Genomic DNA, 25,911 nt, shown 5'->3' with positions numbered 1-25,911 from the left:
AACTGGGTTCTCCATTCAGTACTGCTGCTCTGTGAAAGTGAATTCTGAATGTGAGAATAATAATAAATTACAAATATCCCTCTGAAGCACAGTGAGACATTTTTACTAAAACTTAATACTATTGGAAAGTGTGCAAAATTTAGGGACTCCCATTTTAGTATTTTCCACTTCAGCAGCATCTTTTCAAATTTCAGAAAGCAATAGGTAGGTGACAGATACAAAGTATTCAATTAATGCCTTAAACTGGGCAAGAAGGAAGTTTCCTTCTGTTCAAGAATGCCATTTTCAGTGTTTTTCACATGTACAGGTCTTTAAACTAAGTATGTTCTCTTGCAATCACTAGTGTTCTCCATCCATCCATCCATCCATCCATCCATCCATCCATCCATCCATCCATCCATCCCTTTAAAGTGCTTCTGCACCCTTACCTGGGAAGTGTGCAAACAGGTGGCTTTGATCTAATTATTTCTTTGTTGACAAGTTCTTTCTCCAGGTCTCCTCCAGCCAAGCACCAGAGATAATAAACCTCTTCAACTGATCTTTCTGCTAGGTAATCATTATCTTCATCTGTTGGGAGAAATGACACAAAAATAAATTACAGCCTTTTAGGCAGTTTGTATTTCTTTCTACAACTCTAAACATACTGTTGAAAAAAAAAATTGTTCTGCTTGAAAGGTCATAAACTTAATGTGAAGTTAGAGGAAAAGTGATCTTTCCTTTGCAAGTGCTCTTTAAGGAAATTTAAGGAAAGAAGTCATTAAAAATGCAGGTATTTCTGCAGCTTGCTATGAACCACTCACATGAATACCTTGAGTGTGGATTTTTGCTTCCTGTGTGTTTAAAAAAAAAACCAAAACAACAGCGTTTTATGCATAGAACGAAGACTTAAAAAAACCCCAAGTGATTCCTACTGAGTAGCTGTATTCTCTCTTCCCTTCACATACTACACTCATTCTAACAAGGTAAAAGATCTTTGTCTAGATTAGGTTTTCTAAACATATCCAAATTTGTAAGGAAAAAAAACTAATCAGGATTTAAGAGCCATAACATTTTCAACATACTGTTGTTTAAAACTTAGAACTTTAATCTTTTAGTCCAGAATGTGACCTTTTTCACAAAGACTTTGCTTTCCAGTACTTCCAAAAATCATCTTATGTTTTGATCTAGCAGAATTCAATTATCAATAGCAGAAAAAAATGAACTTATACATGCATGTGTCCAAATTCTGAAGGCAAAAGATGACACTGCTTTTGCAACATGGACTTGAATACTAATGCTACTTTTCCCCCTGAATTTGAAGCATAAAATTAAGATTTGACTCCTTTCACTGGCACACATCCCTGAAAACATGTTTGTCCATGTCTCCTTCCATTAAACAACTTATTGCATTCATCTAGTGTTGTAACACTTAACAGTCTCTGTGAATATTTTCTTGCAATAACACTTTATTTTCCTTCCCCCTCCAATGGCATTTATCCCACTACCTGCTTTTACCTTTACATAATTGACTTATGTCTTCAGGTAGTGTTAAATTGGCACACCTTGGAGAAGATGAGAACAGACCAGCAGGTTTGTGGAAGGGAGGATATAATGGGGATACTTCACTGAACAAACTGTCATGCAGCAATTCCTCTGGAGTTGGCCTTAAGAGAAGAGGATAAAACAATTAGAGCAAACTGCTCCCAAAAATACTGCATTTTAGCAAAAAAAAGGTCCCCAGTAATAAATATTAACAAGTATTTTAAATCATATTGGGTTTCAGAAATTTTAATAGCAAAAATGTCTACCAATGTTTTTCAATTAATGCAGCACAACAAATGTGTCTGTTTACAGCCCAAATTCAGACCTCTAATTCTTCTCTTTTAAACATTTAAAAGCACAAAACTGAGAATTTCTTATAAGTAGCCCAAATGTCAGTATTCCAAAAAAGGTTCAGGAACAGCATTCACGAGGCCCTTGGACTGAATACTTGCCTCTTAGAAGGCTGGAACGTAAGGCATTTCTTCAGTAGAGCTATGACATTTTCAGAAAGGTCCTGGAACATAAGAAAAATATGGAAGAGGTCTGTTTATTACTATCTTAATTCAGGAAGACACTTGGCTCATACTTAACTTTTAACATACAGGATATTCCTTTGAGGGCAATAAAATTTCACATCTACGCACATGAGGGTGGCTGTGTGAGACCAAAATTCTGGGGAAGCAATTTTTCTCACCTCCCAATCTTACATTTGATTCAGGGAAAAAAAAACCTGAAAAATTTGCAATGTATGCAGTCTTTTACTTATTTTTTTTAAAATTTGGATATTCTGTTCCCTGCTGGAAGCAATGCAGTACCTGGTCACTTCCTTCTGCTAACAATCAGAACTCTTTCATATAAGGTCCCAAAATATACAGACACTAAAGTTCAGTAATCATTTTTGTGGGTAAGGAAAAGTTGAACTATATAAACCTACACTATCAGAATCTATAAAGTGGACCAGATAGAAGACTTAATTTCAGGAAGAAAAATACTTAATCACTAAAACTTTAAAGAAAATTTATAGCTTATTAAACTACTCAGTGTTAACATTTACTGAGACTGACAGCAATTTTAAGAAACAATATTACCAGTGCTAGCTATTTCAAAGTATCTTAGATATGTACTTTGGACTTAAAAATTTTTCATCATACTGCATTACAGTAAGAGACCAAATGAATTAAAAAATAAATATGCAAAATACTATGCAGCAATAATAAAATATTCTGGGTAAGAAGAAAAAATGAGTTTCACAAACCTTAATAATATCAAGGCAACCATGTTCCTCAGCCAATACAGTTACAGTATCATCTACACAGCCTTTGGAAAACAGAAGAATAAAAAGTTAAAGATTATTGATAAAGTGATAACTATTAAATAGGATAACACATAAATGTTCATTCAAATAAAAAGTACTTAATTTTAGCTTTTTACTGATGCTGCCACGTCACTTGAAAGTGAATTATCAAAATCAGATATGAAAATTATTATAACCTATGCAGACAGAAGCCTAGGAGGTTAAGTAGCACATCTAAGGTAACAGTGAGTATCTATTTACAGGCCTAGTCCAGAGTGTAATACTCTACCAAATAAAGTAAAACAGTCTTTCAACTTATAAATAAATAAAAATTAAAAATAAGTCCTTGGAAGAACTTAAGGGTACCTACGTGAATCTTGAAGTAATTTTTGCCTCTGTTGCTCCTCGCAGATAATAAGAGTATTATAGAATTTCTTGTCACTACTTTATTGAACAAATAATTCTGAAATCAAGACCTGAAGGCCTTTCAGCAGATAAACCAACAACTTGAATTCAGATTGAAGTGTATGAGATGCCTCAGGTACCCTTGTTACCAAATCCCAAAAACAGTCAGAATTTCAGCACTCAAGCACTAGCTGCTGAATGAAAAAGATATTTCTCCTGAGAGAAATTAATTTTAACAGTATTGCTTTTGCTCTGGATGATAACTTAACTGTTAAGGCAATTTGAAAACTCATGCCTTTCCCCTTCCCATGGTTTATACATAAACACCACCAGAAATCAAGTTTTAAAAGCTGCAAAGATAGTCCCACTTCTGGACTCATCTACATTAAGCCAAAATTCCACTTGTGCAGAGATGTTTTATAGTTTGAAGGTGAAATTAGAGACAAAAGCCTGAGTTCACTAAAGCACTTCTCATCTCTCTTTATTTCTTTCATCCTATTTGAGTCCTGCTTCTCCCGTCTTGGCCATTAGTACACAGGAACTGCAGGGGACAGTTTTCCTCAATTCCTAACTCATTTCAGAAACCTCCTGCAACACAAACCAAGAAATAACCATGAAAACGACCATCATTCTTGAGGATGTTTTCTTGTATTTTATTTTTCTTTAATAGTTTGCCCTTACTCTAATATATTGCCTTACTCTAATATACTCTTCCCAAGTTTTTTCCCTGGCATACAGCTCCATACTTTCCCTAGAGAAGCAACACTCTACAAATGTCTATTTAAATCTGTAGATGAAAGATGACAAAGTGCTTTAGGTCTGACCATCATAAGCTGATTAGTCTGTAAAGCTCTTAATCATAGAGCTGCTTGGAAATTTGAAAAATTGATTTTGTGCTACTTACCTAACATAAGTATAAATTTCAATCTTTCTGCTATCTCCAAACTCTGAAATAATTTTCTCCCCTAAATAACAACAAAGTCAAATTACACTTGAATTTGAAAGAAACAGTTACTACATGAAAATATTTAGATAACATTGTATCCCATCTTTATACAAAATCACTGAAATAAGCTTCCACATGTGAATTTTAGACATATCAAAACTATATGTAAGAACAAAAAACCTTATTTACCCCAACCATGGCAGAAACAGTTTCACATCACATTATAGCCAAAATGTATCACTGATAACTTCTCTTAAATGGAACTGCCTTGCAGTCAAATTCTTGTGGCTCCACAGGTAACTATCCTTCATAGTTAACACATATACCAAGTATCCTAAATACTGAAATGCATCCTATTCCTTGAACAACCAGTACTGTCCAGGTAGGAATGCTAGCATATTCTGATATATGGGTTTGGATAATGGGCAGGGTGTCATTAACCCCACATTCAAGAGCAATCAAGTTAATGGAACTATTCTCCCAGAGTCAAAATCAAGAGAATTATTCTATTACATACCATGCAAAGCTCAAATAATATGATACCAAGAGACCACAGATCTGATTTAGGACCAGAAGGCAGCGGCTTCTCACACTGGGTGTGATCACTTGGTTTGCCTATTCCCTGCGCAATTACTTCAGGTGCCAGATATGATGGGTACCTAGAAAGACATAGCAACATTAGAAAGACACAGCAACATCCTTCTGTCCAAAAAGTGTGACTTCCCATTACACAATCAGAATAATTTGGCATTCTAAGAAACTGGAATACTGCCTATTTTATTCATTCAAAATCTACACATTGCAGTTTCACTCCAGTGCAGTACAGAAAAGGTCAAATCCCAATCACTAGCTCTATCATGACGTGAAAGGAAACCTTAGCTTTCAAACTGGTATATTTACATATCTTAGGGAAAACACAGATTGAGTTTCAGCATTAGGATATTAACTAAGTGTATCCTGGACTCACACTTTGGGATGGTGGCAGTCATCTTTTCCACTGATAGTATATTTCCATCAAATAATTTTTGACTTCAAAAAAAAAGTAACAAAAGCATTAAGAACCTATATTACCTTCTACTACATGATTTAAAAATAATATTATCACTTGTTTTTTTGTCAACACTTCAGTATAATACCTAAAAAAGCATGCAATCACGTTTTGAAAGGAAACATCAGTTCCTTTTGGCCATGTCTTTAAGAATCAGCTCAGTATTTAATTTGAAAACAACCTGACACCTCAAAAAACAAAAAAGTGACAAAAATCCCACTGCAACAAAACAGTGGTTTGTAATACATTATGATCACTTGAAAATAAATCATAAAGAGACAGAAACCTTACACTGGTGGGCAACAGAGAAGCACTGATTGTGCATTTTCCTAAATTTGAAATTAGGAATCCAAGTCATAGGGAAGTATTAGTGAAGCAAATCTAGGGAATAAAGGCAAATCTAGGGAATAAAGACTCACATCACAGAGTTAGGCTAACATGCTGGCATGGTACACATTCTCTATTGTTCGTTCATCTCACCTAATTACCTCTTTAGTGACATTATCAGAAGCTTCTGTATAAGGGGTGATCTAAACACGATTTATTTCCTGAAAAATTAAGTCTCTGATGTATTTGTATTGTGTAGCTACATCCTTACCCTATAGGAAAATCAACATCAACACCTTGAGCAGTCATGTGGTAGAGTCCAAATTTAGCCAACTTCACATGTCCCTGCAAAGGGAAAAATAAATGATCAAGAGCAGCAGAATCCAACTTTGGAAGAATCTGTGTTTAAGTTAAAAATGTAAAAAACAAAATTAAGAAATAATTTCAAGCTGTGTTAGCTGTCAGAGGACAGAAACCTATAAAATGCACCTTCTGACATTTCTACCTCATCTCTTTTGCAGAAGTGCACTGCAAGTTAAAGAGGTGTTTATTTCTAATGCTTTTACTTCTCAAGAGCATTAAGTAAATCACTTTGTTTGGAACACATCACAACTTTTTAAGTTACAGCATTATTTTAAATAAATTAAAAAGGCTTAAATACTCCACTGAACATTTTTTCTGTTTGAAAACTGTTCAAAATCCTAGAATTTTGAAAACTGTTCAAAATCCTGTTTGACTCCTGGAACTCCCTAAACATGACCAATATTCCCACAACTCCTCCCTTTACCCAGTCTGTTCTGCATACCTCCCATGAATTCATTACCATCTTGCTCTCCTTGACAATATTAAAATGGATTTTAAACAGTTTTTCCAGGTACTTTATTTTTATTTCTGAAACAGAAAGCTAACACCAAAACAACAAAAAATTAGGCACAGAAGTTAAACTGAGGCCTTATTTCTGCTGAATATTGAATTACACTCAGCCAGCCTCCAGATGGTGCAACAGAGAAGGCTCCATCAGAAAGCTTTCAAAAGGCAGGGGAGAGTTTAGAAGTTTATTGTCTCACAGCCCTCTTCTGTTCTTTTATTGATTTTAGGAGTATCTTAAAATCCTAGAGTACTTTTGCATGTTAGAGCATTATTATGATTTTTATTTGTTTACAAGCATATAAAAAGATACGTGTTCCTTCTTTTTAGTGTTCCTTATTTTCGTCCTCTCCTTTCTTTGCTTTCCATTGGGAGGATCTAGTTATTCTACCAAAACTGAGTAAAAAAGGATTGACAGAGGAGTTATACAGATGGGTTAAACTCTTTAGCTGTTGGTTCTGATGAAGAAACTGCTCTGAGGACAACAACAGTTATTAATTTCTCTTAACTTTTATGACCAGAAATTGTATTCCTCTCTGCCAACCTAATATTCTGTGGTAACAGAATTGACAGATACTTAAATTTGAATATTTTAACATGAACAAAAAAAATATCTTGGTTTCTTAAAAGGCAAGTATCATATCACTATGGAACACAATATTACTGACAGCTAATTAGCCATAAGAAGTATTCATCTATTCAAATAGCTAGGAAGGTCTTGTGAGTAATTAATGATGACAAGTAGACTTAGATTATCACTTTGAGAAGGGAGAAAAAGTGTGGTTTGGAATAGAATAGAAAAATAAATTCAGCAAAACATTTGAAACTTAAGAAATGAGGGAAAATTGTAGTTAAAAAAAAATAAACAAATCAAACAGCTTTCCAGATTTGCAATTTTTTTCCCCATTGAAAGGACTCTGACTGTCCAGTCTCCATCTATGACAAAGCACAGCACTTGCTAGCAGCAAACAAGCCCATAGATTCATTCCTGTAGCTGTACCTTTCGATCCAAAAGAATATTGCAAGGGGAGAGTGCTCGGTGGACCATTCCATGCTTATTCATATACTGCAAACCTTGCAAAACCTCATATGCTATGCATAAGATCCTTGAAGAACTGAAAAAAAACAAACAAACCAACAACATGTTATAGTGAGTGCTTTCCTTTTTAATCAGTAAAAATGTAGTGTTTCACAGCTATTCCAAACAAAAGTGAGACATTTACAATTCCATAACAGTTTAAGGGATCAGCATTGAATATGGTGGGGTATGTTCAGTGCCATACACACATCTTCTCAAAATCCCACAATTTGGTTTCTTCACACTGAACTGGTCCTTAGGAAGTGTAGAAAACACTGACAAAGTATAAAATACTCTTCTCAACAGAAATTCACCTAACTGGGAAATAAAGAATCTCAACCCTCTCTTATTTTTATTTGCTCTTCTTAAGTCTCCTACTGATATTCATAAAAAAAAATAAATCACCTGAACAAAAGGTTTTCAAAACTCAGATAGTAACTACAGCTTATTCAGAAGATAGCAGAGAGGTCTAACTAGACTGTACCTATAGTCTTCAGTCATCTCAAAATCTAAAATAAGGAAAAAAAAAAGGCAGAAATCTGCATTTTCAGCACATTTTGTTTTACAACCTTGGCAGCAACAACCTTACCATTTTTTGTAGAGAAACAACAAAGCTGACCATGCAAAATATTTTGACATAACTATTTATCTTGACAAAAATTACCATTTCCTCCATAGACTGATAGCCTTAAACAGGAGTTTCTGTGAATAACTGATCATGCATCTGCACAGATCACCATAACAGGCTTCCAAAGTGCACTCTAAATAAGAACAAAAGGCACAGACATCATGTCTCATGTCACCTAGAGAGATTCCATTTAACTTTCTATTCTTCCTAATTCTGTCCACTCTCCCTCAGCCATTTCAGGTCTTTTTGGTAACTTTTCCTCTGCAGATACTGGTTTTTACACAACGTCAAAAAATCAAAACATATCTGCTTATAAAGACCTAACTTTACAACCCATTTTTTTTTTTTTATTTCATTGCTAAAGAAAAACATACAACATACAAGTCTTAACAACACATAATATACAAGACTTCTGGAGGATATTCACTACCTTCTCTTGCTTATTAAAAACTTGTGTAACTGAAAAATGAGAAGGAGAATTTCAGACTGACGACAGCAACAAGCCAACTATCTGACTAAACACCAAAAGTAATTAATTTATTCAACTTCATCAGCTGCTATTCATATCTGATGGAATGACAAAAATTTGTTTTACAAGAGTAAATAGCTAGATTTTGACAAAAGTCACACAACAAATTCTGAGACTAGTGCAACAAGAAATATTGAAAAAAGCCATGACTAAGTTACCCTGGCTGGAGCTATTCTCTAGATTCTCCCTTTTTTCCTAGAAGAGCTCAGTACTAATTCACAATAGTTGTGAATATACACTTTTAAGATAAATTTTAAGCACAAAGGGCATCTATTCTAACATGTCCATGCTGCTGTATCTTAAATCATAATATTTGAAAGTGATTCTCAAGGTCATAGCAATTTGATCAAAAACACGTGGCTAATAACCACAAAACCAAAACAAAACCCCACAACCATCTAGCTCCTCCCTCCCTAGCACCTCCCACCCACAAGTTACATACACCACAGCTGTGTACCTATTAGCTGTGTACCTTTCAGTCATTCTTGGGCAGAAATATGAATATAGCAAAAAAAATTACAAGTCTTCAGCTTTCTTGTATATTTTTTTGCCTTCAATGCAAATACTAGTGATAGTGGTGGCAAACAGAATCCCCTCTCTCATGTTCTGCCCAGTTTTGCAAAACAAGACATGAAAAATAAATGATGGAGTATTCATGTTTCCATAAAGGAAACAATTGCACGTGAACAATTCGTACATTATGAGATATTCTAGCCTAAACATCGCTTCTCTGTTAAAAAAATAGAAGTAAATATGGCATATTAAAAAACCAGAAGTAACAATTAATAAAAGTGAAATTTGGTGGCTGTTTGCTGGAGGCAGGCAGTGTGCTCTGCTGGCACCAGGGGGCCTCAGACACCCATTAATTCTCCATGTTCTCTTGCAATTCATTAAAAAGACATCCCAAAACTCAGGCAAATACATGGAATTACTGCTTTGGGATTCTTTGCTCTTCAAGATAAACCCTATCCATCATTCCAACGATCAGGATCACAGGAGTATAAACTGTTTTTCAAGAGCATTCAATAATCAGTGCTCTTAAGCTCTTTCTTTGCCAGTTAGCTGAAAGTCTGTTTTTCAATAGACTAGCTAGTGTTGAACTAAAATAAATGCAGCCCTTTTAACTACTGGACCTCTTGAACTGCAGAGATATCAGCACCCTCCTTTAGCAGGAGGTGAATAAAAAAAATCCAACAGCAAAAGCACTAGAAAGAACAGAGGCGATGAAGTCGCCAAATGTAAATGTGGCAGGTTTGACACCATTCACACCACACCATGGACCTAAGGAGGGCCATAATAATAATAATAGCTGTGTGGCATGAAGCAGCCTCTTCATCTCAACAGCTGATGATCATGGTTGTTCATATTACAGTAAAACAAATCATTCCCCTGCTTAAGGCAATACTCTAGGATGCAGCAGGTAAAAGCACGTGTGAGATGCACTGGAGTTTCCTAGCTCTTCAAAAAAGACTTGTTTTAAGGTTATTTTCCTCTCCACCAGCAAGAAAAGAAACATAAAATTCTTTGCAAAACAAACACATGTTCAAGAAACTGTCTGCATTTTAATCCTTAGTCTAGATACCAAAAATTTATTCATCTGTAGCCTAGTCAGCTAAGCCTCTGAACAGGGGTTCTCTTTAAGAGAAAGGATTGCACACAGGTATAAAATCAAACTGGTTAAATTCAATGGTTGTCCTGGTTTGGAGAAGAACCAGCCATAAAAAGAAGTCATTTTGTGTTCCTTCATACTAGAAATAATGAATGAAAAGACTGTAAGGATTAAAACTGATACTAGATTTGGGGCATATAACTTGAATGCATAGAAAAGGAAGCACTAAGGAGAACTGTATTCCTCCCTCAGATCCGTCCTGCAAATAGGATGAGGAAAAAAAAGATCTCTACAAGTTGATATGAGCAAGTTCGGCCAACAGTACAAAACCCAGCGTGGTTAACAGGCATGTGCATGGCATTTGTGGGTGGAGAGAGAAGGGAAGTCGACTTAAAAACCCACAAAAAGGAGGATTGTTTTATTACCTCCAGAACTTGTCAGACCAAAAGCTATACCAGACAAATGACTAATTTCCACACTGTAATAGTACACAGGTGGCTGCATTGTGCCTTCACAAAAAACATTACCTTTTCCACTTAGCAGCCAACCTGATCGCCAGTCTATTGAATTCTTATTGTTAAGGACACAAAACCATTTTCTGGACATTTATTCAGGAATAATGAACCTAGCCTGTCAGGAAACAGATGTTTTAGCAGACTTTCAATCTCTTGTGGTTCTGCAAACCCAGTGATGAAACAATCTGATTGCTTAGGAGACTGTTGTCTCTTTTTGGATTCAGTCAGGTTGGGTGGGGAAGAAAAGCTTCTTGGTGCACCCACTATGCTCCCTGATCCAAATGAGAACAGCTTCTGGGCCAGGGGGAAAGGGATAGTACTAGAAGAAGTTGGCATACCCAGAGTCTTACCTTTTCCAAAGGGATCAGATTTTAGCAGAGAGAGTGAGAAAGATGGATTATCAAGAACCAAATAAAGACAATCAGCCCTGAAAACAATCAGGGGATCAGAGAGCTAGCTAAGAGTGAGCATACACACCCAGTAGGGACCCAGCAGTACCTGGGAAGAAAGTGTTGATTAGAACTGCCCAAGCCATGGGTCAACAGAATCACAAGATCAAACAAAAGAATTGCTTTATTTAATAGCAAAAGCTTTAGGACAAAAATGTAGTATGCTGAATTCCTGCTGAAATAACCCTGACAATATTACCTATATATTATTAAGTTTAAGTGGCTAACTTTTAACTTATGCTTTGTGATTAATGGGAATGATAATACAGCTGCTTGTAGAAGTGGGAACTGGACTCCAAGATAGGCTGCTCTAGGAACAAACAATTATTGCAACTAATTATTTCAATTTTAAACAAAATTACTGGTCTTCCAAATCCTAAAAATAGTCATATTAGCTCAGACTAAAAATTATTTCAGACCCACTATCCTTTTTCCAAAAACAAAAAAGGCAGGCATATGCCTAGGAGAAAGGGAATACAAAGCAAGCACATATGAAATTTTCTTTGATATTTTCCTGGCTTCCAACTTCCTCTAATCCAAGATTTCTTCTGGGTAAAACAAAAGTTTGCCTCCTGAGCATCATGTCTGGTAATATCATCTACTAGATCCTGTGACATTCCGCAGCCATCATGAATTCTGTTGGTAAAATCTCCTTGCTATTTTATCATTGCTTGACTCTGCAGCAGGAAAAGCAATTGTGGAAAAATGCATTTGACAGCCAGCAGCATGGTAGTTGCTACATACACCACAGACTGCTGAAGGAAAAATAAAAACTACTTCATGCATGACATATTGAATACTGAAGAAAAAGAGGAGTACAGATCACACAGTTGGAAATCAGATATGGGTGAGGTCAGGAGGCTTGACTCATTAAACTGTCTGATCAAAAAAATTCCAACATGAGAAAAAAAACAATGACGTGATGAATTTTCGGCATTCATGTCAATATCATGGAAGTTACAGGTTTAAAGGAAAATCCAGTTTCCCTCCAATTTAAAGGAAAATCAATGCCAATCCACACACAAATTCACTCCATTATCTTTAAGAGAGGTGCATTCATGGCATTAACTGGAAATACAGCTTCTCTGTCTTTTTTCAGTGCTACAGTGAAATAGTTTAATATGAAAAGAGTAATTTGGTATCTGAAAAGATCTTCCTGTTTTCTTACTGTGTTCTGTCCTACCTTCTAGACTACATCATCTCCCCTTTTGATGCAGAGGCAGCTATTACAGTGTAGGTAATCAGTACATAGTGATTGTGCTGGTTTTGTAATAATTAATTTTTGGTGAAGAATGTGGGCATCAATCCTGCTACCTCTTGTAGGTGCACTGGCATCTGGCTAGTAGTGTCAACCTATCACATTTATGTACCTGTACAACACATTTATGTACCTGTACAGCAAAAACAGCAGGCTGGGGCAAAAGGAAGGCAGAAGCAAAATCTTGAGGAAAGGAGAAATTTTTCTGGCTGTTTCAAATATATTTGTGGTATTTTTAACTGGTTATAGCCAGTTGTAAATTTAATTTCCTTTTATGCTTTTGTATCAGTCAACACAGAGCTCCTAATCCAGGTTTTAGAAGGAAGAAAGCTGTGCCTGGAAAGTACATTCAGTATTTAATGGACTATTTTGAATAAGAATGTGAAGTGAACCGAGGCCCTACCAGAATCTGAAAACAAAACAGGACTGGTATCAGAAAGCAAGCCTCATCATGTACTTAACTGCACAGAGTCCTGCAATTTTGTAGGTACTAGAGATGTGCATGTGGATTAGTACTAGGTCATGTTTATTGCAGCAGCAATTTAAGGAAAGAGGAAATCAATAACAAAAACTGGAACCAGAATCATTTTGACTTCTCTTAGGAAGGCAGAGCAAGACCAAAGAGAGCAAGAGCATGCTGATGATACAATGTTTCTGAGTTTCTCTTTCCTCAGACTTACAGTTCATGGGTACATACACTGCAATGCATAAGTCCTTTATTAAATTGGTGCATCTTGTTCTAACATTGTCATATTCTTGTAAAAATTCAACTCTAAAGGAAGAGAACCTCAACAAGCAGGAGTCTTAAGAAGCTTGTAGCACTCATACACAGGAGTGAAAACATGGGTTCCTCTCCCAAAGCAGAGTGTCAGACAGGGTCTGCCCTGAGGAAGCACATCAGAGCAACACAAACCAGCAACGTCATCAATCACTATCCCTGCACTTGTGAAACTAATACACATTTGGAATACAGGAAGGAGATTCATCACAAAAAATTGCGTCTGTTCAAAGTGAAAGGGAACCAGGTTGTGAACAGATGTAATGTTTCTGAACTCATAAAAGTGACAATATTTCAATACAAGCAAAACTATAAAACAAAGAAAATGACATTTGCAGTTAGTTCCTTTACTGCCAACAATGTGGATAGACTGGTTAGAAGTGGTGTGGTCAAATAGTTCAGCAAAGGATAAAGTTTGGGTATAATCCCAGCTGAGACAATCACCACATTGACCTCAAGAAAGACATCTGACCTCCTTATTCCTCAATCAACCAGCTGGAAAACAGGATAAAAAGCAGAACTGGGTTGAAAACCAGATGTGCAGATAAATTGGGTCTTCCTGGGTAAATAAATTACAAAATACCCTATACAGAACATAGAGAGTTTGATGCAGGTGGGAATGGTTTATTTAGCACTTTATTATGTGTTTGATTAAAAAATGGCACTGGGGACCAAGATTGTAAACACTGCCAATTTACTTGGAAATGCATTCACATTACCAGAATGAAATGAACTGGAAAGGAATGCAACAAACAGAGAATTTTATAGACAGAGTCCTCAGAAGTCTCTAGCTCATTCACAAGGCTATTTCACACAGGATATCTTCAACAAGTTCATCGCTCACCTCAGGAAACTCAGAAAGCTCTTTCATTCCTTTTTTAAAGTTCTAAGCTGCAAGGGTGACTTTAAAAGCAACACAGATGATGTTACACTTTTATGAAGGTCTCAACTTGTAATGTATGATAAAAGTCCATGAAACAATAGATGAAAGCACAGATAAAGAACAACTTTATATACAGAGCAGATTGAATACAACAATTCTATCAGTCCAGTGATTTTTCAGATCATTATCACTTTGAATGATTTAAGCCATAAACCAAAAATTTTCAAACATTGCACCTTAATTCCTTTTGGACATCCAGTATTCATCCCAAAAAAATAGAGAATAAATGAAAAACGTAGTTTTGAAAAATAAGTATGCCTTGTGAAGCAGTACTTTAATGAAACTTCTAGTGCCATCCTGTTTAATGCAAAGAATGGGAAAGACAATCCACATTCCTAGGTTTTGATCTTGCCCCTGATCAACTTTTTAAAAGTTTTTTTTTTTCATCTTAGCTTCAGCTAGCTCATTTTAAAACATATAATAGTGATACTTTACATTGGACCAAAACGTGCAATGAAATAAATTATTTCAATCACTAGATACAAAAATCAGATGAAGTAGCTCTGATTTAAATATTTTACTTTATTTTTAAAGAAGACCTTTATCTATGGCATGAGAATAGAGTCTTACTTAACATCAGCCATGCCGACTTTCTCCTCCACACAGCAAGAGAAGTGATGGGTCCCTAACCTCATCATACAAGGAGACAGAGTCCCTTATTTTTACTGTGGTGCCCTAGGTGGATCAGAAAAGCCTGATAAATGAAAAATTTTTAAAGAAAAGATGAAAATGAAAGGTAATTATTGATGCAGTTAACGTTGTTGCAGCTGTGTGGCAGCATAAACAGAACTGACAGCTCTAGAAATCATTAACTAGCTATCAATAAACAATGCTCTCCTTGCAGTCAGAAATGATCGGTTTTTAAAATTAAATTCTGTTGGCATGTCTGTGAGAGGATTAAGCATTATTAACAAGCCACTTTCCTAACTAAAACTCCTTCTCCCCCATTTAAAAAAATTTCAACAGAACTTTTAAAGTTATGAACAAATCTTGCAACACTGTACAGATCTTCTGAAGCCGGGCACTCTATGTAAATTATATGTTGCAACAGTGTTACTTTAACAAATAACTTGGTCATAACATATTTAAAAATAAAATCTAAATATCTAAGGTCAAAAGCCTACCTAAGTATGTTTTAGTGTTTCCCTCAAAAAATCTGAATTCCTCTATCAATGGTATAGACATTGCTAAAAAATGAAACAGAACGGGAAGTTTCAAGAAGACCAGCCTGTAAATTCAAGTGATCAAAGGGACTTTACAACTAGGCCAATAAGCAGTGGTGCTGCTAGGAATTTCACAGCTAACAACTGATCTTGCAAAAGCTGCTAGGAAGTACATCACTTTGATCTATAAACCAGTGCACATCATCACAACAGGCAGAAAACACCTATGTGGAGAGGTAACCATAAACTTACGTGTAGACAAAGCAGATGCCTGTGACTATAAATTATGAATTTATCAATCACCATACAATTAATACTAAATTTTCTTCAAAGTGGTAAGAGAAATGTGATCACCAAAGGGGGAGAGAGGGCTGCAGTTGCATGTAGAAGAAAATCACACACCAAAATTTGTAAGACTAAAGGGCAAGAGAAGCAGAACCAACTCTAAATATGCAGGACATACTCCCAAATATATAGGAAGGATGACTGGCAGAACATAAAATAAGCACTACTGGAAATACAAGAAATCACACTTTGCAGAGGCTGCATAGCACTGATTACATAAAAATATCAGGCATTAGATAATAGTAGAAGAACGACCAGTTCATACTTTGCTTAAAGAGCTCTCAAGCTTCACCACCTAGACTTTTAAGAACCACAGCTGCCATTGTTGACTGCACAGCACCAGCCCTGTGGTACTAGATACTCACAGCTAATTTACAGTATCAGTTCTGTCTACAGAGTGATGAGGAACAATATGCATGAACCAACCTTTAGTAAGATGTATACTGCTAATCAATGAATGAAACCTTAAAACTAGCCTGATCTGCCAGCCTTCCAAACACTCCCATCATAACAATGTCCAATGCCCTGGTACCTATTTAGTTACACACCCAAGAAGAGAATATCCATATTCAGAGAAGAAATAAATCTCAAACCAGAATGACATTAGAGATGTTTGCAAGCATATCAATGCATCTAAATAAACCAGCTGTTTGATCCCTAATCAGTGACAAATGCTCCCTTGAAGACATTGCTAAGTAGTCCAAAAGCAAGAACTTGCACTTAAGAAAATAAAGTCCCTTTCCAGAAGGATGCACTATAAAGCAAGTCTAACAAGTGCTCACTCTTCTTTATTTTCTTTCTAGAAGCAGGATGAAGTGTCAAACACTGCATTTTTTTAGAATAACCATATACTAACCACATCTTGTTCTCACAGTCTACAGCAATTTTTATGCTAAACACAACTATCATAAATCAACATTTGGATTAATAATGTGCTTTAAATCCCTTAAGATTTGCACAGTACAACTTTGACATTTGGGTTTTCAGCCATTAGCTCATCAGTACTAATTTGCTCATTAATGCAGAATGGAGTTTTAACATGACTCTTACACAATTCCTTGCAGAAATATCTTTGCAGGATGAAGCCACCCTCCCGCTGAGAATGGTGTTTTGTCTGTTTGAAATTCAACATTCTCTTTCACTAGAAACTGTAGACTCAAAACTCTCCAGTACTTTTGTTCTCAATTAACTCAGCATAACTCATCTTCTGTTTAAGATCTTTAATACTGCTTTTAGCACAGAAATCTGTATGAAGTGTCTACAAGGAACTACAGAAAAAGCACAGTTAAAAAAAGGTTGAAACAATCATGCACTTTTTCCCCATCAACAGACTTTATATTGTCATGGTCTAAGCCCAGCTGGAAATTAAGCACCATGCAGCCACTCACTCAGCCTCCCTCTCTACCCCCCACCTCAGTGGATTGGGAAGAAGAATCAAAGTAAAACTTGTAGGTTGAGATAAGATTAGTGGCATAATAGACAATAAAGTAAAATACAGCAATAATGGTAAATGATAATATTGGTAAAAAAATGGGAAAACCCAGTGATGCACAGTGCAATTGCTCACCAGCCACTGACCAGTGCCAGGCCCCCTTCCCAGACCCAGGCTGGCCTCCAGTCCAGGTAACTCCCCCAGCTGATGCTGGCCATGACGTGGTGTGGAACATCCCACTGGTCAGTTTGGGTCACCTCTCCCAGCTTCTCTTGTGTACCTCCTCACTGGCAGAGCATGAGCCAAGGAAAAATATCCTTGACTCAGGATAAACATGACTTAGCAAAAAAACTAAAACATCAGTTTTATCAACACCACTCTCATTCCAAATCAAAAACATGTACTGGAACAGCTACTGAAAGGAAATTAACTCTACCCTAGCTGAAATCAGGACAATTACATACAGCTATCATATCCATATTTTAATAACAGGCAGACACTATCAAACTCAAAGAGCAGGATTCTTCACTTCCCCCCCCCCCCCCCCCCGGAAGACAAGATAAGAAACAAGCATGCACTCACTGCTATGTTTCACATATAAGGAGGAAACATATGTGTTCTGAAATGTCCTTGTGCTGCCATCAAACAGTGCAGCCAACTATGCAAGCAAAGAATTTGGTTCCATACCTAAAAAGATCACTCAAACATCTTGAGCAACAATGTTCAGCGCTAATGCTTCATGCAAGCTGCACCCCTTTTCCATTCCAAACAATTGTTTTCTTGTGAGAGTAAAGGCAATCACAGGAGACAACCTATGCTAAAAGGAATGCTACAGGAAGATTTGCAGTCAGGCTAAGAATTACTTACAGAAATAAACCAGTGCTTCCATATGAAGAAAAGCATAATGGGACAATATATAAACAATTCCAGACCAACAGATAATCTTTCACCATGCCTTTGCAAGCAAAGCATTATCAAGAACGTAAAGAAAAAGTCTATAGACACTAAATGTCCAAACTAAGAACTTCACACATGCTTAGGTAAAAAAAAGCAAAAACCTTTAAGTTTGTTTATTAATACTACTTCATTTTACTATTACCTAATTTATCTTTGCCAAATTCAGTCTTATTGTGATATATGGATTTCTAATGTAAAATTCCAACACAGATTTGATTCAAAGCAGAATACACTCAGCCCATGAAACTCTGGTCATATGCAGCTCTTCAAGTCAAATCATGCAAAACCTTTGGCCTTTTGATGACTTACACCTGTTTTACAAAAATTTTTGAAGAACGCCTGGCTACTCAGAAATTGTTTTCCTCCCCACTTAATAACTTCTATACCACAGTCTCACTTCAGGTTTGCCAAAAGCATACTAACAGCAATGATGGCATGAAGAACTCTTGTCCAATCAATGAACAGACAACTGTTTAATGTAGCTAAATAAAATGTACTCATCCGAATCCATCAGATCATGTTTTCTCCAAACCAGTAAACAGCTGCAGACACAGTCTGCTTCCCATCAAATGTTCCATGTATAACAAACTCTACCTTGTATCTGATGGTTCACTAGTAATTTTTCAATACCATGACTTTCAAAACATATGACAACAATATTTTATTGAAGAAAGAAATAGACTTAGACTGTCCAAGCCACAAATTGAAGACCAACCCAGAAACTGTACTGTAGGTGCCAAAAGTCTGCTGAATGTCAGTATTTTCTGGCATTTTTATTGTTACGAATACAAGTGCAGACCAACTTCTTCAAAGAAGAATCACACTTGAATCATGACAGGAAAGGAAGTGCTCACAACTCCTTTTATAACAGCACAGGAGCAGAGAAAATAACTCCTTTAACACTGTCTGGAAAAGGTATCTCAAAGGAGTAGTTGGAAATGTGTTTAAAAGATGGAGAACCTTAAAGATAAATGGACATGCTACATTCTGGTCTTTGGTAGCAACACTAACAACTAGCAACTTGGAAAAACTAAAATTTTGATTCCCACTTGAGTGAGACTGTTTAAGCACAAAACATCTACCCATCATAATTTTTTGTGACTTATTTTCAATTAATTCACAAGGAAAAAATCCTTGTATGCACAGGAAGAGAGAGGAAACCAGCTAGACTGAGACACATTTTCAAATCTCTGAACAGCAATAAACCATTGTGATCTTAAATCAGGTATTTACTATTTTTGTGTGACTCTACGTAAATTTCCAGCCTTTAAAACATTTAACTGACTCCTGAACATACTTTAGAGCCCTGATTTTGCACTAGTGTGACTGTTATTAACTGAAATTAAGTGCACCCTTTCAGTGAGCACAACAATGAGGATACTAAACTGAGAGCATTCAAACAGGAAACAATGACCTGGACTACAATCTCTCTCAGGGAAGACAACGGACAGTAGTCTGGTGAAAAATGGGATATCAATACCTAAAATTCTTATCCTACCCTTATCATACCCTCTTATCCATGGTTGCAGCCTGAATTTCCTGTGGCACACAACTCCAAAAGAGCTCCCCTGCTGTTACAGTGATGCCCAATGGAAGCACAGTAAAGAAAACTGGGATTAATGTCACTATTAGAAGCATTAACTGCAGTTACTATGTCCACATGGCTATCCACTGAAAAAAAAAAAAATACTAGAGAGCTGTAATAAATTCCTTTTCAATATCTGCTTACCTGGGATAAGAATTGTGAAAACCTGACACTCATTTCCTCACTTTGAGAGTTCTTGAAATTTACCTGATAAGAGTTTTTATAACAGAAGGGAAAATTTACCTGAGAAGGGTTCTTATAGCTTATTCCAGGATCCCAAATATGCAACACTCAAAGCAGAAAGTAATCTGGCCATAGATTACCAAACACTTACTTGCATTAATCTTTGAAAATGAAGTTGAACATGTTAACTTTGAGGACAATGACAAACAATCTCTGCAATTCCTGGGGACTGCTGACACAGTACAGTTAGGTAATGAATGAATGAATTCTTGAATATGTCACAACTCCAATTTCTGGTGAATGTTTGATGGTATGCTCAGTAAAATGACTTTCTGCACTGTGACAGAACACAGCAGCAAACACTTGAAGCTCTAATTTCCAGTATTGGGCCCCTACATGCAACTGGTCTATTAGAATTAGAAAACCTGGGGAAAGTCTGAAGATAATTGAAGAAGGAACATTGCTACATTTCTTTTTTTTAAATATAATTCATATATTAAGGATTGTATGCTACACCTGATGCATGACTTCAGCAAAGATTAGCTGCAAATAACAGCTGTATGGCCTGTTTTCCAGAATGTATAGAATGATAGACTGTCCATAATGTAATGTCTTGAATTTCAGCCCTGACATAATAGAAGATTTCCTGCTGACTCTACATCAGCTTGTAGTACAGGTGCAAAGGACTTAGGTTACTGGCAAGCATAAGGAAAATTAATCTAGAAACCAGAAGAGCAGTTTCTCACATTCCATAAACAGTTGAAAGAATTAATTGCAATAGCACACGTGTCAGCTCTGGATGTGTAGCCAGCTATGCTATCACTGACCAATGTAATGAGAATTCATAAAATAGCCAAATATTCCCTCCAAAGGTAACTGATATAGACAGATCACATAACCAAAAAGTGGGAATTGGTCCTCCCAACTTATTTCTGAAAGTCTCTAGGTCTCCATAGGAATAAAAAAATTCTGGTTTCATAAAAAAATAAAAGGAAAATGTCAGTCTTGCAAGAAACATCATTTGAAGTGAACATAATTTATCCTTTAGGTACTACTGCAAAAACCATAATTCACAGTAGATGAAACTTTAATGTCTCTAAAAACTGTGGATATACATACAGGCTATCTTGTAGCCCTTATCCTCAAGTGTTACAACATCCAGAAGAAATCCCAACTGGCTCATTAAAAGAAAGATCTGATAGTAGAACAATTTACTACAGCAAAAACTCTCTCAAGACAAGAGGAAAAAAATAAAGCCAGGCTTTGTGCTACTACTTTTAACAGAGCCACAGCCCAAAGAGCTGAGGTAACACCACAAACTAAGGAAGTAACTTCTTTCAGTAGGCCAAAACTCAAAGTTGCATACCTTACCAACCTATCTAAAAAGATCTAAAAAACCCTTCTGGAGGCCACAAAAGACATGCTAGTATAAAAGGGCAGAATGGATGTGCATGTAGACCATGCCTGCTATCTGAGGAAGTTTTGTCACAGAATCTATGTAAATATATTACATCATGCAATTTAAAGCAAATTAAAATAGATACATGGAAGCCTTCTCCAAAACAGTCTAGAAAGAAGCAGGCAGTCTGGAGTGCCTCTCATCTGACACCAAGACACACATGCTCAAAGAACAGTGTGAGAACTGAATGAAAAAGGAATGAAAAGAACTTCTACTTTAAATGTTCCTGGAACCTTGCACAATAGGAACCTGATGCAAAACTTTGTGAAGAACTATATATCACACATGAAAAACCCTTTACACCTAATACCTCTTTATCTTAAGAAAAAATGGTAGCTGTAGTTCCCTAACGTTCCTCAAGTTACAGCCCTCTGCAACACACACTGTCATACAAGTTCAAGTCCACAAAATGCTAACACAAACACAGGGCATATTATCTGACATCTTGTCCACTTTCTAGATAAATTAATAGAATTCTAGAAATAAAAAACACACACGAAATTCCATCTGTTCTAGTGAAAGCTGTATTTCATCACCTAGCAGACTTAACCTTCACATTGATTCTTAGAAAGTTCCATATCCTGTCATAGGTCTAGTTTTATTTTTGAAAGGAAACCCCAAAACTACAGTATTTTCTGAGTTACAAAGTATTTATTTTAATTGTTAGCAGGTTCCCCATAACAAAATTTCACAGAAATGAGTACTCCTTCTTTGGGTGCATATTTTTATCTGCTAAACAATGCCTTTAGGTTAAGGGAGTTTAACAGAGTAAAATTTAGATAAACCAGTAAAGTTAAAAGATGGTCCAGGATTTTGCTGCAGATGATATGTGAAATAAGGATGAGTGGATTTGAGTTAGCTTGACACCTCACCTGACAGGCTTTCTTTCTCGTAGCAAATCTTCCAGACTCTTCTCACAGTGTTCAGCTGCCACAACCAGTCTCTCTAATTTGGGAAAAAAAAAAGTATAAGAGGACTGGAATCCAGATGAAACTCAGAGTAGAGACTTCTTCTTTTACCTATTTGGCAGATGTTGAAGGATTTGGACATACATTGTACAGAAAATTACACATAATTACATATTACAAGATGTACAGCTTATGAGTAACACCACTATTTTTTGTTTATGAGATACAGAAAATTATTTTCCCAGTTTCCTTGTGCAAAGCACTGTCAATCCAACCATCTAAGCATCCAGTAATCTCCTAAAAAATACCTAAGCCCTCAGCCAATGTCAGTCAGATTCAACTGAAGAAGAGAGGTCTCAAAGATAAGTATATATAAATTTGCAGAAATACATGGCTGGGTTGATGAAGAGACTCAAAGTAAGGCCAGCTTTGAGAAAAGGGACTCAGTGTGAGCACAGGAGCTTCAGTCCTGACAGGCCAATGAGCACATTGCCAGCTGTAGCACCTCTTGCCCAACATGGAGCTGTAGGGATGCTCTGAAGATAGATGGGCTGCTTCTGAATATGGAGGGAAAACCAAAAGTATTGTTGGACTGAAGACAACAACCACACAGTAGGAAAAGACAATCGTGCAAGAGGCTACAGGGTCATGTGAGGAAACTTCCAAAACAGCTTTGATACTTCCAATAACCTAGCAGTCAATGTTCACATTCAAAATCAAATCAACTAAACTATCCCAAACATTTTAGTAACATAACTGTTACAGTAAGATAATGATGGAAAACTGAGGAACACAGTCATCACATTATAGCTGGAATGCTAGTTACTCAACTCTGTTTGTCCTTTTTCCGTTCAAAAGATCATTTAAGCTTACTTTGGAAGAAAAAAATTTGAGATTTTCATCTACAATGCTAGCATAAATCTTTAAAAAGTTTAATTTTACAAAAAAATAATTTGAATGTTTTTCTTTTATTTTTATATTCCCCCTTTGAAAGCCTTTTGTGGGGGAATTTATACATCTAACTTATTTTTGCATTGTTTTCCTTGCCTGCTCTCACATTTCTCTGCTACAGTAGAAACTGACATTTGCAAGCAGAACTCCACAAGCATTAAATCATTAGGCATAGAACTGACACATGGAAAGTTCTTCCAGTATCAAAATGATACAATATGCTGCCAAATTTCCCATTATATATCAAAATTATTAGCTGGCATTCTAACCATTGTTAAAACAGAACACTTGCCTGACTTCATGGTTAGACATTTTATTTACTATCCTTCAAGTTACTTCAACTATAAGAAGGAAATTTTTTCCTTCATTTTTATACACACACATAAATCTTCATGCTATTTACTCTTTGTAATCAAAAATGCCATGTTTTATAATTTTTTTTTTATTTATTAAATGTTATGTTAGTTAATACTTCCTAATCTTTCATCACAAACAATATTGTAAGAAAATCTTAGGGTTTTTTCCAAGCAGTACTAGTAAATACAAATGAAAATTATTAAATTTTCTAGACCTCCTGACTGCATAAGTGAAAAATTACATGTTTGAGGGTGAAGGAAAACACATAAAGAACTCCCTGACCTACAGAATACTTCAGTATCTGGAGTTGGCAATATCCTAATTCCATAAAAATCTGAAACATACCATCATACTGCATTCTAAAAGGAAAAAAATTACTTGCCCTACTTTATGAGACCCTGTAGCTAATCAGATACATACAATGCACTTTTGTATGAGAACAATGTGGATTTAAAAGTTAAAGGTGGTAATGACTTAAATTGTCACAGGTGTTGCAGTGTTTTTGTGGAAATTAAGTGCTGTAGTCCTGCTGAGCTTGCAACAGAATGTCTAGAGCAGAAAGAAAGAACCTAAGATTTATTTCAGCTAACAATAACAGATACTGAAAAAAAACTTACAAAACTGTACTAGAATAAAGTAACCACTAGTGGGAGAAATCTTAAAGAAATCAAAAGATAATAATACAGGAAGCTTGCAGCCAGGACATGAGATGACGACACCAGCTGCAAATCAAGTACAAGAAACTCAGCCATCACATGAAAATGTTCACAAGATTAGAACATTGGTGTAGGAGTTCTCCATCAAAAATACACATATTTCCATATTCTACACACAGACATGGCAGAGCAATTGAGCTCAGGAATTTCAGTGAAGTATAAAAAAGAAGGAAGTTCTAAGCTTTTATTTGTTACTGTAACATGACAAGACAGGACAGACAACTAATGTCTGCTTTGAGTCTACAGAGAAGGAAAAGAACCAACACCACTGGTCATAGCAAAAGTATTCAGGAATTTTAAGACTGAATTTTTGAGGCCACTTGCTGGTGCTTTGAAGGCAGTATTCCTGTCAGTCACCTTAAAATATATTGTCACCAAAAAACCCCAAACCCAAAACTGAAATAACATAAAAAACTTGCTTATTAAACAGATACTCACCATGTTTACCTCTGGTAATGTCAATGTACTGGCAAAGTCTGGGATGGGTGATTGTTTTAAGGATTTGAAATCTCCCCAGAATTTTTATGGAGTTAGGTGTTAGAGGGAGGCCATTACTTCCACAGACATCATGTGGCAGAGCAGAGGCAAAGAAAGTGGAGGCACCCATCACAGTGTCTTTTAAAGGAAACATCTTTTTCACACAATCTTAAGCCCTTCAGAGCAATTCGTGTTCCTTCAATAGAGAACACAGAGTAAAAATTTATCAGCAAAAGATACAGACTCAGATTACTAGCTGTTTACAAAATAATGAAATTAAGATTTTTTTTTTCTTCAGTAAGTCACCCAGAAGAAACAGAAGACTTAACAATTTGGTCTCGAAATTACTCTTTCTTTAAGGGAACAATCTTGTTCAAAGCACAAAATTCCCATTAAAAAAATACTAAATTTATTTGTGAATCCCAACTGACAGCAACTCCATACAGGTTACAAAAGGTCCTTTATATGCTCAACGTATTTACTAGGTCTATACAAATGGATATTACAAAAGATACCTTCTGTTTTAACGAATACAGTCCAACCTAGGATTGTAAAGCAAACATAAAAGACTGATTGCATTTGTGGCTTTTTTTTCCCCTTGAAGTAACATGAAATATGTACCTTTACATTCTAATAAATATCAAAATAAATCATATTGAATATAAATGTATAGTGTTAAGGAAGCAAACCTGAAAAAGGAAGAAAAATCCGAAACAGGTTTGACCATAGGAATATTTATATTACTATTTGTATTAAAAGTCTTATTTATAAAGATACAATACTTTCATATGTCATTAATATTTCATACTTTTTTGCAGATGATTTCTTTTAGGATGTCAATAATGCACATTACAGTTAGAATTTTCCACTGGAAAGACATCAATTGGACAGAGTGCAAGCACCAAGATTTATTGGCATGCAGCAGGTTCCAATTGGAAACCTGTGTGTATTTATAATAAGAACCCCCATTCCTATAAAAACAGCTGCCAAATAAACTACTCAACATCAGAAAGAAAATATATGTTAAACACTTAGAAAAAATAACTTAGTTTACAGATTAAATTATAATCTTGCTTGGTACAATGATCCTCTAATGCTTGCTCTAAAATAGAAGAAAACCAAATTACTAAGATTAGCATGGAGGGGAGGGGGAGTAAGATTATGTCTAGCAGCAAGATGCATC

At 35.9% G+C, this 25,911-nt stretch overlaps 1 protein-coding gene across 13 annotated transcripts in view; it reads right to left on the bottom strand.

Annotated features, from left to right (window-relative positions):
- TBCK (TBC1 domain containing kinase) overlaps positions 1 to 25,911 on the bottom strand; it is a 117,985-nt gene that overhangs the window by 89,399 nt on the left and 2,675 nt on the right. For 12 of the 13 annotated variants that reach the window (XR_014954854.1, XR_014954853.1, XR_014954856.1 and 9 more), the window contains 10 exons: positions 24,690 to 24,924; positions 22,192 to 22,264; positions 7,409 to 7,523; positions 5,813 to 5,886; positions 4,684 to 4,825; positions 4,125 to 4,185; positions 2,777 to 2,838; positions 1,974 to 2,035; positions 1,495 to 1,643; positions 429 to 567 (listed from right to left, as the gene is read on the bottom strand). Coding sequence is in view for 6 of the 13 variants with exons in the window: in XM_085578109.1 (XP_085434235.1) it covers positions 429 to 567; positions 1,495 to 1,643; positions 1,974 to 2,035; positions 2,777 to 2,838; positions 4,125 to 4,185; positions 4,684 to 4,825; positions 5,813 to 5,886; positions 7,409 to 7,523; positions 22,192 to 22,264; positions 24,690 to 24,882 (1,070 nt within the window). In the remaining 7 variants the exon portion in view is untranslated. The remainder of the gene's footprint in view (positions 1 to 428; positions 568 to 1,494; positions 1,644 to 1,973; positions 2,036 to 2,776; positions 2,839 to 4,124; positions 4,186 to 4,683; positions 4,826 to 5,812; positions 5,887 to 7,408; positions 7,524 to 22,191; positions 22,265 to 24,689; positions 24,925 to 25,911) is intronic. The other variant, XM_085578111.1, reaches the window with a different exon arrangement.

Source organism: Lonchura striata, chromosome 4 (genome assembly GCF_050655825.1).
Source record: "Lonchura striata isolate lonStrDom1 chromosome 4, ASM5065582v1, whole genome shotgun sequence".
NCBI classification, from domain to species: Eukaryota; Metazoa; Chordata; class Aves; order Passeriformes; family Estrildidae; genus Lonchura; species Lonchura striata.
This window is presented reverse-complemented; position numbering and strand designations above follow the sequence as displayed.